This window comes from Vulpes lagopus, chromosome 24 (assembly GCF_018345385.1).
Source record: "Vulpes lagopus strain Blue_001 chromosome 24, ASM1834538v1, whole genome shotgun sequence".
NCBI lineage: Eukaryota > Metazoa > Chordata > Mammalia > Carnivora > Canidae > Vulpes > Vulpes lagopus.
The window spans coordinates 5,722,271-5,737,765 of NC_054847.1; the positions used below are offsets into that span (position 1 = coordinate 5,722,271).

Here is a 15,495-nt window from a genome sequence, read left to right on the forward strand (position 1 = left end):
TCCAACACACTCTCCCCCTCACCCAGACTCATCTCTTACCCACAAATGCTGGACAGAAAAAAGTTAATCCTATGTATCCTGAACACTGTTGATTCACATTCACTTGGAAGCACCCATTATGAAAAAAATACAAATAAATAAATAAAACCTGAAAAGCTTGAAGAGACAAAAGACTAAGACTATTCAAGAAATTATCAGTCTTAAAAAAAAGAAATTATCAGTCTTAAATAGTATGATAAATGCCTTATAAATCTGAAGATGTTATTTACTGTTCTGATTGTGGATGATTGCTTCAAGGAAGTATGTCGCAACACATCAAGGACACTTCCACTTCCACAAGAGTAAGGCTGTAAACTTATTTATTTTTATTTTTATTTTTTTTATTTTTTAAGGCTGTGAACTTGTATGTTTTGTTCTACTCAAGGATATCCTACGTGTTGTATTCTGTATTTTGGCAGCTCTCATCTCTGATGCCCCACATCAAGGGCATATGCATTTTGCAGGCAGGAAGGCATGCCTTGGATTCACTCAATTTACAAATCTGATTTAAAAAAAAAATGGTCCTCATCTAACTGGGGAAGGGGAGAAATGAGTTAGAGGGAGACAAATTCCTGTATTACCTAAGTATACCAGGTATGTTTGCCAGACCTCAGAGTCCCCCAAGTACCTCTGATTTCTCCAGGCTAGGTGCGCAGAAGGGAAAAGAGAGTTTAATAATGTTGTGACCTACAGTATAGGCACTGAGAAATTTCACAGCAAGGGGAATCAGAAGGTGTTATAAAACAGAATGGTATTTTTTTTAAGACCTCACATGTTGGGTCTCCTGCTCATCAGCTTTGACAGCGTTCCTTTAAAAATCAGCACCTCACCTCCATTGATTTCCAACTTCACACTTTTTTTTTAAAGCTGGAAATATTCTATTTTTATCCTGATGGATGGAGAAAATTAAAGGAGAAGAGTATCCATAGAGATGAACTCCTCAATATAGTGTTAAATTACTTTAGGAGAAATTGAACAGAATCAGTTTGAAAAATCATAGGCATGTTGTCATGTGATTTGGCCATAATCTCCTTCAAGGTCCTCACTATTACATTAGTGGCTATTCTGTTTGCTTCTTATAAGAACACTGACGTGACAATCTGGACAGTACTGTATGTATCATGCAATGTTTCTGTGCAGGTGTACATTGTTCAGGTCTATTTAAGGATGATATTTCTGGAACAAGGTTCAACACATAGATTGGTATTTACTGGGAATCTTAAACAAAACATGTAATTTTAGCCCACAAGATTTCATTAGATTTCCTTATAGGTTCTGTAATGGAATTGATCTCTGGAGTGATACAATCATAAATTTATTCAAGTATAATAGCAAGGTAAAATCCAAATCTAATCTCTTTTAGTCTGGCATTCCGCTTCACCGTTCCAAATTTCTGAATAGAAAAATTTGAATGATAGAGTAGATTAGATTAGATTAGATTAGATAGCCAGGTGGTGTTTTTCTTTTCCACAGGCAACCAACAATAGTAATGACCTTTGGGCTATGTCTTCTCTGGATTAGACACCTCTGTTGGTATCACTGGTGAATACTACCTTGCAAGGCACAGAAAGGCCCATAGAAGGACTGAGAGCTCTTCAGAGATGAGAGTGTAGACAATGTCCACCCTGGATCACAGTCTGATCTTAGCCCTGCTGGCATCTCCCATTCATTTTCCAAATACATGTCATCCCAAGCAACAGTAGGAATTTAAAAAACCCTGGGAAGGTCAGCCCCAGGTGGACCTCACTGTAGTCCTCAACAACTCATTGGTTTGGTTCTTACATTTTTTTTCTAGCAGGTCCTTCTCCTACCTGTCTACCTTTTAAGTCAATTTCTTAGCTCACATTTTCAATGAAATCTCTTACAACTAGAGCCAGCACCATCAGATTATGTCTTTCTAAATTATACTTAGAGTTCATTTCATGCAGTTTGACACACAATTCCCTAAATGGAAAACCTCTATTTTGTCATGTGTTTTTGTTTGGTGACCCCATAGAGACTATAAAACTATAGTAATCAGGGCTCATAATATTCATTTATTTTTTACTCATCACCTCTTACTCCTTGTGTGCTCCAGCCTGCCTCATTCCTGGCTTCCTCTCTTCCTGATTCTCATTTTCAGTACCCTCCATCCATATGCAACCACTGAGAAATTCAATTTTCTTTTGCTTTTCTTTTTCTGCCACATTCCTACAAAGACCAACCCAGGGCTTCTACATAAAGCCTCCTTAACATTGGCATGTAGTCATCTGCACTTAATCCCTATATGCTGGTTCCATTCTCTTTGATCCCATGGCAAGAGTGTTCTTCCTCTCCTCTTGAATTCAGGCATGTCCTTGTGACACTATTTGGCTAACAGAATGTGAATGGAGATAATATTTGCCACTTCCAGGCAGACACTTTCAACAGTGAATACACGCTTCCTTGTGCTTGTCTCTGCCATGGCAACCTGGATGATGGAGCCTCTGTCAGCATCACAGAATGAAGACACAATGGAAGAGGAGTCTCTGCCAATGTGAGATGAGCATATAACACAGGCATGACACAACCACTGGTTATTTAAGGCCCCTGAGATGTTATTTATTACAGCAGCACAACTGAGCCCATCTAGACCATGTATTTGACTCAATAGCTCTCTTTTGTCGACCAAAGGACATTGTTTCACTTCTGCCTCCAATACTTATTCTATTTCTTATCTGTGTTCCTGACAGGCAATAAACTCCATGAGGCTATGGATTGTATCCGTCTATCTATCCCAAAGGGCCACCACAGTGCTGGGCATATGTAGCCGCCTTTTGAGAAACACATGTTGAACGAATGAACAAAAAGTGTCCACCCAGTGTTGAACGCCTCCTGAAGTTAACACTGGTATTCCTGGATGTTTGCCCAGTCTGTGGGTAAATTGTGACTACTCACAGTTGTGGCAGGTGGCACCAGTGTAGCCCGTGTTACTGCAGTTACAGTAGAAGGTGGTCCAGGACTGTGAGCAGAATCCTCCGTGTTCACAGTAGTTCGGCAAACACCTAATGGAAGATTAAACCAAAAGCAAACAAAATAAACCAACTCAGTTGAAATGACGGGGAAAAAAATAAAAAAAAATTAATATCCAACTGCATGAATTGATAGTAGAAATTGGTCTGCTGTATGTCTGTATGTATATAAGTCAGACTTGAGCAACAGCAAAATAATTCTGGGCTTCACCACAGAGGTAGGTACATCTAACACTATGTGTCATGAAGGCTCGGAGCTGATTTAGGTGATGACGTTGGGCATTTCAACATTGGGGCAAATTGCCATTGACTTAAAGTTAATTTGAAGTGGTCAGAATTCATAAGATTTTTTCATTTACTATAGAATAAACTGTACAAAGATCATGATTTTTACATTTTTGAAAGGTTCTGCACTTTTAAAGGGATGGGGAAAGGAGCAGATAATGGAGGTCACTGTCCTCACGACTCTCTTTTGGGTGATGGCCAGGAATCTATTTTAAACTACACACAAAATCTGGAAACATGGTACCTAATCATTTAACCTGCAGGGAAATTCTGTCATTTCACAAAATGCCAGCCCACCCTTAAAATGAGGCCTCTACTACTTACAATGAAAACAGTATAACTATTCTGAAAAATATTTTCACCACACGTGTTAAGAATGCTCTCAAGCATTCATAGAATTTGACCTCACAATCACACTCAAATGGCTCCATCTTAAGCATACATTTCAAAATATAAAAACTATGTGTGCTAATTATCATCATTCACAAGGAAGTCATGATGAATCAATATAAATGTCCAACACTGGAAAATTTCTTGAGGACGTTGTAATACATAAAATTAATGGGTTATCATACAGCTACCACAAATGGTTAGCAAAAAGGATTATAACAGACTGAGACTGGATTAAATGAAAATTCAAGATATGAGGTATGGCCACGACAAAGCAAACCAAACACTGATGGGAAGGACAGATGTCATGCGTTACTTGAGGTAATGGGATTAGAGGCAATGTTCCTATCTTCTGGACAAAGATCATGGGCATCAGAGTCACTTATATCTGAATTCAAATCCCAGCTCAGCCATTGGCTTTGGACAATTCTCTTCACTCCCTACATATGTGATTTAAAATCCCAGGAGCACCTGGTGGCTCAGTGGTTGAGTGTCTGCCTTTGGCTCAGTTGTGATCCTGGGGAGGATCGAATCCTTCATCAGGCTCCTTGCAGGGAGCCTAATTCTCCCTCTGCCTATGTTTCTGCCTCTCTTTCCATGTCTCTCATGAATAAGTAAATAAAATATTTTTAAAAATCTACACAGCAGTGAAAAAAAAAAATCTACACAGCAGGCACTATTGTTACCAAGAAATAACCTGGTGAGTGCTCAATACTTGTAATGAATAAAATTAAGACCAAAAGCAGTGATAAATCCTGGAATTCTTGAAAAAAATATTTAAAGGGAAAAAAATCCCACAGATTTAAAAGGGGAGAAGGTGTGAGCAATGAAGCTATAGAAGTAGTCTAATACAATAAAAGGGTTCATTGTGTAGCCTCTGAGAATGTGAGCCAAGCAAAAGTAATATGATTTATCATAAATGCCCTATATAGGTAGGAAACCCTCCAGCAATGATTGTTTCAAAGCCCAGAAACTAATATTCCTGCATATGTTCAGACATATTATTAGAAATTTTCCACTCAGCACAGCAAACATGCAATTGTGCTGACAGGGCTTATGTTTGGGAAAAGCATATTGGTAACTCCATGGTATCCAACTATGGCTTAAGGAATAGAAGGGGAAAGAAAGGAACCAGTAAATTTCTACGGAACATGTTCACAGAAACCAACTGATCAACACATAAACAAAAACAAGGGGTCCTCTTCCTTACTCCAGATTTTATCGTTCCTTTTGATTCCCATTCCCAGCTCCTGATCTTGGCAGAAAGGGAAAGAAACAGGTTCATCACTGAGCTAGACCTCCCTGCCCCCACTAACCTTGTGCTGTGAGGAGTTATAGAAAGTTGAAGCATCAGTGTCCTCTGATGGACAGGACAGTGTCCTATCCAAGTGAGGACCTCTGCCTCAAGGTGTGCCCTGACTGAGAGCCTGAGGGGCAAGCTCATGAAAACCCATTCGCCCTACATCTTTCTTCCCTTACATCCCGGCATCTGCCTGCTTCTGAATTATGCTGATCCTGCAGTGCATTTTCTCCATAGTTTTCCCCTCTGGAACTTTCAAGGCCTGTCTTTACCCCCATCCCCCCATCCAACTCCATTCTACTCCCCCTCCTCCAATGCCAAATACACCCCCACACATACACTCATGCACACACTCACACACACTCCATACTTGGTAAATTATACTATTATTTGCTCCCCTTCCTCCTCCAACATAAAATTAATTGCTTTAAAGATAGAAACCCGAGGAACACCTGAGTGGTTCAGTTGGTTAAGCCTCTGGCTCTTGGTTTTAGATCAGGTCATGATTTCAGGGTCGTGAGATCAAACCCCACCCGTGTCAGGATCTGCACTTAGAGGGAAGTCTGCTTCCCTGTAGACTCTCTCTTCCTCTCCCCAACACTCCCCGCCTCACTCCCTCTCTCAAGTAAATAAATAAATAAATTTTAAAAGAAAATAAAGATGGAAATTTGAGCAAAGCCAGGTCTGTAGGCATTTAATCCTATGGTTCTCTTGATTTCAGTACCAAGAAGGTTCAGGCCACCTCTTTTTAATGGCTGAAGCTATAAAATAGAAAATTCAGAAGTTCTCAGGGGCCATGTTTTCAGCCACAAGAAGAAAGTTTGTGTGCAGTGTACAGAAAGAGAGAGAGAGAGAGAGAGAGAGAGAATATGAATACTGGAGTACAGAATGCAGCAGAAAAGACAGGTGGAGAGTGCTGACAGTACTTGTGGGGCTGGTTCCTATTGTTCCGAGATTTGGTTGCACCCCTGAACTTTCTGAGGACTGCCTGTTTTCCTCTGTATCACATGTTGTGAGATAACCCAAGATCTAGAAAAACCCCCATTCCATTCAGGCTAGTTCAAGGCAGGAATCTTAACTTTTTATAAAACAGCCATCCTGTAAATGCAAAAAGAAGTGAAAGCACACGTTTTCCCCTCTATTCAACACTTTCAAATATTTTAAAACTCAAGATTGACAAATTCATTTGGGCATGTAGTAGGAGGGGCCTTGGGGAAAACAATAAGAGATATCTAGACACTCTGAACACATCTTTTATAAGCCTCACATAGACTTTGTTTTGCAGGGTTAATAAACTCAATTTACCAAGAAAGTGTAGGAGAGAAATACATTGCTTATGGTCACTTTAAAAAATATAATATACTTCTGAAAGAAAGAGTACTTTGCTAAAAGAAAATCTAATATGTCTAGAACAAGAAGAAAAAAATGAATGGATGCTTCTAGCTTGGTTCATTTTGGTTCAACACAGACTATGATTAGAAAACCTCATCTGTAAAGCTGACACTCAAAATAAAAGATGCATAACCCCAATTTGCTTATTTAACAAGGACGGTTTTATGAGTATAATTTCCATATTCTTTAATCAGTTTATTAAACTGGTGTTTTGTTTCTTTTTCTCCCTACTTGCCATAAATTGCGCACTGAAGGCATGACCCAGAAAGAGAACAGAGGTACAGAAAAGTAAGAAAGGCCCATTAAAGGTGAGCGCTGTCACAATCTTAGGGGTAAGGCCCTCACTTCAAATTGTTAGGAGATAAGTACTCTGAATTCCTATCTCCTAAAATTCTAACGATAGTTCTTTTTTATTTTATTTTTTTTAAGATTTTAATTTATTTACTTTTTTATTTGAAAGAGAGAGCTAGCATGAGAGAGAGAGAGAGAGAGAGAGAGAGAGAGAGAGAGAGAGAGGGAGGGAGCACAAGCAGGGGAGAGGGGCAGAGAAAAAGAGTCCCTGCTGAGCTGGGAACCTGATACGGGACTCAATCCCAGGACCCCAGGATCATGACCTGAGCTGAAGGCAGATGCCCAACCATCCAAACCACCCAGGTGCCCTTTAATGATATTTCATATCAGACTGAATCTGGATGGATGTGCTTTCTCTAGGTGCACACTGTCTAGCAAAGACAGCCTTCAGCAAGATCAAGACACTTATTCACATTGGTTATTGTCACCTTTTTGCCGTATAGCATAAAATGCAATTACCTTTAACCAGCCTTTTAACTATCCTAATGACATTTAACCAAACATTGTTTTCATGGCTAATCTATAAAATACATCCACCAAGAGTCAATCTAGGTTTGCCTTCTCGGAAACTTTCCTCTTAGAAATAATCTTGAAATGAAACTTTAACATGTGCTCACAACCATATCTGAGATGTTGTTTTAATGGTATTATTTCCCCTGTTTAATAAATGAAGAAAGTAAGACAAGATGAGGATAAATAACTTGCCCAAGTGTGAAGTGACAGAGCCAGACACATGAGCTATGCTACTTGTCACTGAAGCCTGTATTCTCAATGACCATGCATCCTCTATCTACCAAATGCCAGATGATCCACCTCCTTAAAAATAAACTCCCAGCGTGCATTAAAGCACCATTTCGGCAAAGAATGGGAGGGAGAGGAGCCTCACATAGTTGCCCACTGATTCGAGAAACTCATTAGCAAACTTGGACCTGTGAGGTTAGAGTTTTTAAAGATACTTTTGGTAGGTAGAGAGGCCTTGATGATAGTGACAAAGGGGTTAACTGGCAATAAACAAACCTGAACTAGAGAATAAAGGATATATTTATCATATAATTAGCTTAACGATATATAATTCATTCTACAAATTCTATAAATTCGGTGATGAAGAATAGGGAAAGGTGGTTTTGATTCTTTTTTGAATCCTTTTCATAACCAAAGTGTTGAATTCTTAAAATAATAAGAAATTCTTAAAATACAGCTACTACTAAGCTAGCCCCTGTCCCTGTTCTTACTTTGATTTTTTTTTTTTTCAGATGACAGAGACTTCCTCTACATTTCATGAGTTAATGTGATTGCTTCTAGTCTCTGCATGCTTTCTGTAGAAAGGACATTTAAGTTATCACAAGTAAGACAAAGCTATGGCATAATATTAAAATAAACTTCTTAATTGTATAATCTTACAAATAGAGAAAAATGCAAAAGCCCAGCAAGGTCTATTAAGCAAAATGGAAAGTAAATTTAGGATCCAAATTTAGCCTTGAATGCAGGGCTATGGGCTTGACTGAGCACCCATACATACACAGCACTCAGGATGCTCCGCTGGCATCAACAAGGATTATGCTCATATCTCCATCATTCAGGATAATAAATATCTTCTTTAGACATGACATTTTTAATTTAAAAATTTCTGAATTCAGTAGCAAAAGTTTATGATAATCAAAACCTTAGTATTAATATTTGGGAGTTAAGAAGGAGTAAGGTACTGAAAGAGAAAAAAATGGTCCCAAAGCTGATCTCAGCCAGAAATGTCTGTATGATGTGATCTGTGTCTTCCTGGGAAGAAACTAGTGTTCTTGACTTTGATAAAATGCCGCAGCATATTTATAATGGAGTTTAATAGGATTAAGACCAATGTCGGTCGATGGTCAACCTTAAAATGAACCTAACTTAAACAGTCTTGCAACAAGTCAAGGAGTCTAATTATAATTACTTCATTTTTTAAGAATTCAGTCTAAGAAGGGATATCTTTAAAAGGCCCCTAAAAACTGGTCCTCAAAATGGCTCCTTCCAAGAATGAGTCTTTGAATTGACGTGAGATGGGTCTTTTCTCTTGTAGAAAGATTGTAATAAAACTGAAAAAAAATAATAGTTCTTTAGTATTTGTAATTTTTAAGGGAATTTGGCTTATGTAATATAAGCCTTGTAAACTCCAATTTAAAAAGTATAGAATAACTGATTTAGACCTTAAAAATCTTCCTTAGTAGAACATCTAATATAAATTAAATTCACCAAAATTAAATGTTCATTTTCTGTATACTTAACTTTTAGAAATATCCATGGCATTCTATCTTTTAATGCAGTAAATTGCACAACTTAGAAAGGCAATAAATCATATTATAAATGTAGTTAATATATTGGAAGGTATTTAAGTAACTAAATCCATAAATGGGATTTTTCGAAGAGTTTTTAGACCTGCGTGCTAATACTTGCTAGACTTCTAAGTAGAATATAATTTTAGAATCTGAATTTTTTAAAAGTAAAAAAGAAAACTTTAAAAAAAATTTGAATTTGTAACTTTAAGAATTTCAGTATCACTCGGAAACAAAAATAACCTTACAAAATCCTCCTTTGTGCATACCACATTCATCACACCTGTGCTGGTTGATTATTTAGGTATTAAATCTTACCTCCCTAACCCACTTTATGGGAGAGCACCATGCCCGTCGTCCACAGGCTCTGCACAGCACCCCTGAGCTTCACCCTGAGAACAACTTCTTTTTGCTGACCTCTGAATTCTGTCTCTAGTTCCCCTGCTTCTCTGTGTCTCTGTCACCTTAGTGAGTACTTTTTGGTTGAAAACAACAGATTTTAGGTTCAATCTATTAACCAAATTCTCCTCCCAAATGCCCTAATCTCCCCTAAACAATAGGGAAGTGAATCTGTCTCTTCAAAACTAGACAGCCTTGGATTTTATTTTATTTGTCTTAATTTTCCAGTGTCAGGGAAAAAAGGCATTATCTCCTTTAATTTGTATTATTTTTAAAATATTGGATAGTTGTTCTTTTTATTTTCTTTATGTTTTATGAGTATTTTCTCTTATTTTACACATTGCTCCTCTATGGCCTTTGTTAGTATTGCCCTGTTACACTCCTTGCTGTTCCTGTAACTTGGGAAGCCATTTACCACTAACGCATTTCCAAAATTTAGCTTATATACGTACTTTGACTTAGCAATTCCACTTGAGATAATGCCCCCCAAATACTTTATGTGCACAAAAATATATGTATGATTATTGGGGTGCCTAGGTGGCTCAGTTGGTTAAGCATCCAACTCTTGATTTTGGCTCAGGGTCCTGGGATTGAGTCCTGTGCCAAGGCTTCTTGCTCAGTGTGGAGTCGGCTTAGAATTCTCTCTCTCCCTCTGCCACTTCCCTACTCACACACAAGCATGCAAATGCGTGTGCTCTCTCGCTCTCTCTCTCAAATAAATAAATAAATAAATAAATAAATAAATAAATACAATCTTTTTAAAAAGACATATGTAAAATTATAATTATTATTAACAACTTAAAAAAATGGAGCCATAGTCCACCATTTGGGGAATGGTAAAAAAATGATGGCATCTCCATACTATGGCATTATAAGGCAATTAAAATGAATCCATATGTGTATACGTAAGGATACTGGAAAGTTTTACATGTATAATATACTTTTAAGTACAGAAAGCATATTGCAGAATATCATATGTAGCTTCTACTGTTACTGCCCTTATTGTTATAAGGAGAAAATAAAGTCTAGAAGGAAATAGCCCAAATTAGTAATCTGCTAATAGTGGTTAAGTGTGGGAATAAAAGTTACCATCCCATTCTTTGTTTATTTCTGGGTTCGTCATGGCTTTTACAATGAAACTGGAAATAAACTTATACAGGCGCTTACATTTCACATTTTATTTTGATATTAGACAATAGCAAAGAGACCTCATTCACTTAAGAAATGGTCTCTAAGAAGAATGAGTGAGGGTGTCCCAAGACATATTCTCAATACAGGTAGAGACCAGCTGAACAAGAGAAGAGGTTCAGGTGAATGGATCTTATTTTCTGCATAAAGCCACTGAGGCTCAGTGAGCTCCCAGGTCACCCTCTAGAGCAGAGCAGGCACTCAAATCCAGGTCTAAATGAACATCTTCTACCTCCTTCAGTAAACTCTGAAAATAAAATTCAGTGAGTGAGACCTCTCTGTTCCTTGGAACAAAGCCCAACTGGTAATATGCTCCAAATATCACATTGATTATGGCTCTCTATTGACTCAGTTACATTTTTAAAGTCTCTTGAAAAATTAAAAGAAAAGGGTCTTTTGTCTGAGAAAATCAGCACAATGGTTAACTGTGTGTCCCTGAGTACCCATCCTTCTACTACAGTTATTTAAACATGTGCACTGTTAGGCACATGAACACACATATCCCCAAAAAATCCCCAACCTGAACACAGCTAGAGGAAGTCATCTGTTTAGATCAGCCTAAAAAAAACCCACTGTGTATTTCTATAAACACCTACAGAAATGTTTTTTTCCTCAGTATGAAATTTCCCTCTTCCTCATTCCCCATAACAGATTGAAATGAATAGGACATCCATTGGCGGGCCTCTGAAATTCCCAAATGTTCAGATAAATGGTTACCTATAAATGAGTCTGAATGTATTTATGCTCCATTGAGTTACTTCCCTTTTTAAGAATTCTCATCCCTCCTTTATACAGTTGAAGGTCAGCTTCAATTTCTATATGCTTTCCTTAGAGACAAAAAGAACAAAACATTTCAATAGTCCTCAAAATGCAAGCTGACTAATGTAAGCTTTTTAATGAAGCTCATACATTAAAAATCAGCTAGGTTGTGTTCCTTTGTCTGTTTGCTTTAATTAGCAGCCAACTGCATTGATCTTATTTTGATCAGATAGCTTCTCTGAAAGCTTTTGAAACCTATTTCTATGCCTCTCCATTCTAACAATTACCATAATCTCATTTTACCCCCACGGTTGGATCTTCATTATAATTGAAATTTGTTGTAATTACAGCAGATGCAGACATTAAGGAATTAAGCGAATAAAAGGAAAAGTGTCAGAAGTCAGTTTCCTAAATTTCCAAGGGTCTAGTTCACAGCAGGGAGCCAATTGTCAATTGTGGCCCAGTAGATCCCCAGATAATGGACAAAGTAATGGTGGTCAAAGGAGTGTGCTGAGCACATCAGGGATCCCAGAATCACTGCCCGCCTTCCAGACAGAGCCCAGCACCCACAGCAGCCACTCCCCCTCCCTGTCCCGGCTTTGGATGGTAAAATGGAACAGTCCTCTCCACACATCGGCAAACCTAAAGTTTATGACCAAGAGCTGCTCAGTGCTCTTCAAAGGCCACGTCTTCAAAGCAGAAGATGTTGTGATTCAAGAAGAATAAATCAGCCTTCGCTATTCCCGTGCTGTTAATATGAGAAGTAAGCTGAGACCATGAAACTAATACCAAATCATTGCTATTTGATTACGAAGATACATGTCTCCTTCTCCAAATAACAAAATACTGTTTTTTAAAAATCACAAGGGAAGAGAATTCCCTACTAGCTTGATACGGATCGTTTTGACCAAATAAGGCAGAATTGAATTTCCCTAATCAATTAATTTGTCTCAATGGCCTAGAAGTGCTTCACTGGAATGGAAACGTACCACATCGTTTACAGACAGGTTCTGGACTATGGGAAAGAAATTTGGTCTGGGTTTATCCACTACATATCAATAAGGTAAATGATTTTCTGCGCCCCACAGTGTAATGGTTTTGTTTAGCATATATAATTGAGATGACATCTCAATTGTTAAAGTCAATCAGGAAATGCAAACAATAGAACTTTCCAGATTACCAGAATGGTCTTATTCTTAAAATTTAGACCATCATTCATATCCCACTATGAATGGGAATAATTCTCTTGTCTGGCTCATTGCTTCCAATTTTTTTTTTTTTCTTAAATGTGACACAGTGGGTCTAGGGTAGAAACCAAGATTCTGCATTTATAATAAGCTCCTTAAACATGCCAGAGCTGCTGGTCCTCAGAGTGCAGTGAATACCAAGGATCTAGTTGAGGTCAAGTTCAAGAACCATCCTGTAGAGATGGGTCAGAAGGATTGCAAATTATGGAGATTTCTCTTTTCCCTTTTCTAGTTCTCGTGTTCTTTTTGCAAACGTTTTTAATTCTTTTAGCTTTAAATTAAAATAGAGTTTTCCAATGTACTTTGTATGAGATTTAATTTTTTAAAGGTTTTATTTATTTATTTAAGAGAGACGGTGCAGGGAGGGACAGAGGGAGAGGGAGAGAGAGAATCTCAAGCAGACTCTTTGCTGAGCTGGAGCCTGACACAGGGCTTGATCCCAGGAGTCTGAGATCACAACCTGAGCTGAACTCAGACGCTCAATGATTGAGCTACCCATGTGTCCCTATATCAGATTTTAATATACTGCACTCACAATTTGCTAGTTTTGTGCCCAGGCTAACCCTGGAGACCCTGATGTCAGTCTTTTTCTGCCTTCCCTTTGTATTTCTGGGAATAAGAATGTACAAGTATTATCTATGAGAAAGGATGCTGCACTGCACCAGCTGGGTGCCATCCGGTCTGCTCAGGCCGCAGAAGGTAGAGCAGCTGAAGGGAGGGCCCTGCTACACTTAAACCCACTTAAATCCATTTAAACCCAGCCAAGCTCAAGAACATCTGCTAGCCACATGCTCTTTCCACTGTATAATAACAGAGCAAGAACAAGTGAATGGATGAACATGACACCAAAAAATTGTCATATTATAGAAAATGATAGCACTGACTATGCATTTATCTGGCTTTTGTATTTATAAGAAATGAATACAGGTCCCAAATTTGAAATAAAAAAAAATTGTACCTACTCTTGAACACTTCTGGATAAATCTTCATGAAATATATCAGCTATTTTAGGGAAAGGCATTCGAAACCTGTATCAGTTGGCAGCTACTTACCTATGTGAATCAGGATCTTTGAAATATTTAGAAGAGCCACATAAAATTAGTCCTGAGGCTAAGGCACAACTACAATGAGTGACCACTCGGTCAAAATGCCTCATTGTTTTCATAGACAAAGTTTAGAAATATTTAATTTGATGTTCAAATATTGCTTTTTTCTTTTATAAATAGTCTATAGTTTTATTTGGCAGAATAAAAAAAATCATTGATGAAACAAGAAAAAAGGAAAACCTCTCAGATACAAGACAAGAAGGACACAGGTTATGATTGGGTTCATCAATCTTCTTTCAGGTTTTATTATCCAGACTCTTCCAATGTCTTATTTTCCTGTGGATGCTGGTGCTGGCCAGGCTGGCCCTGGCTGCTACAGTCACTGTCATGGCCCCCAGAATCTACAAAGAGTGGGGATAGACCAGACACCAGCAGGGCCTGGATTATATGGGATGCTGATCAATTTGGGCATGTTTATAAGGTTATTTAATTTTTCAATTTAAAGGTCATTTCATATTGAATTTGAGCTGTTGTTTAAGGACTGGAGAATTCATGGCTCTACCAGAGGCTCTCATTTTTGAGCGTGGGGACTCTACTATGACTCAGGGCTGGCCTGGGACTGTCCCCTTGCATCCTTGCAGAAGGACAGTGTGGCCTTCCTCACTGGGGAGGGGACTGGGTGCCCTCCAACAACCCAGACTTCAGATTAGGAGGATCCAAGTTCAAATCCTTGTCTGTCATTTTCTAGCTTGTATGACATTCAAAATTATTTATGCTTTCCTGAGCTTTAATTTCTTTGTTAGTAAAACCAAGGCAAAAATAATCTCTAAATCATTTTGAAAATTAAATAAGGCCTGACAGAACATGAATAAGTGTCAATAAACTCATTTTTTTTCATGGATACTTATCGGCGGTTTATGACACAGACCCAGACTGTGTATTTTATTTTCTTTCTTTTTGTAGTAGATATGTTTTGCCCAGTACATGAAGAGAGACGTTTGGTCTGCTAAGCTGGGTTTGCTACTTGGCCTGTCTATGCAGATCTGACATTTCCATTCTCTGTTGCTAACCTCAGGAGTTGCTAAGAAAGGTCACACTTCATCTTCGCTCATTTAAGTTTCATCAGTGTCCTGTCCACTTGAGCAGCAAACCTGGCTTCCTGCTCTGTTTGAGTTAAGATCTGTGTCTGGGACTTGAGAGGTTAAGATAGCAGAGACCAGAACCACTCAGGCGCCATGACCTGCTTAGTGGCCAAACCACTGGCCACAGACAGTTGCTAATGATTCCGCTCACAGCCAGTGAATAGTTTCCTTGGTCCCTGACTTTGTGTCTGTTCTGGGCAGAGGCCCCAAATCTGAGCTAAAATTCTATGACCCTTGCACATGGAGATTATGAAGAACACAAACAAGAAATAAAATGTGGAATCCTTCCTATGACCATCATATATATACATTTTTTCCTCTTTCGGCTTATTTAGATTCTTCATTATCTAACTTACAAGTATGGAAAATATGATATGAAAAGCCTTCTCTTCAGGAGAACCTTGGTTGAAAGTCCTCAAAACATAAGCCATCCTAGGTCAAGGCGGAGGCACAGGCTCACAGAATACAGTTAAGAGTGGAACCCCAAGCAGCAAGGAGAACAGGGATGCAGCTGGACCTCAGAACAGGCAAACCTGTGCAGGTGAACACAGCTAGGGGATTCTCTGCTCCCTGGCCTTTGCTTTGCTCTGTGGGTTGACTTCCTTCAGTCTGCCTGTATCTTCCCTTCCCCGATGAGGCATGAAGTATGACTGTGAAT

General features: G+C 38.5%; 1 protein-coding gene across 3 annotated transcripts in view; it reads right to left on the reverse strand.

Moving 5' to 3' along the window:
* CNTNAP5 (contactin associated protein family member 5) overlaps nucleotides 1–15,495 on the reverse strand; it is a 792,545-nt gene that overhangs the window by 319,759 nt on the left and 457,291 nt on the right. For all 3 annotated transcript variants that reach the window (XM_041739874.1, XM_041739876.1, XM_041739875.1), the window contains exon 11: nucleotides 2,956–3,062. In XM_041739874.1, coding sequence (XP_041595808.1) covers nucleotides 2,956–3,062 — 107 coding nt within the window. The remainder of the gene's footprint in view (nucleotides 1–2,955; nucleotides 3,063–15,495) is intronic.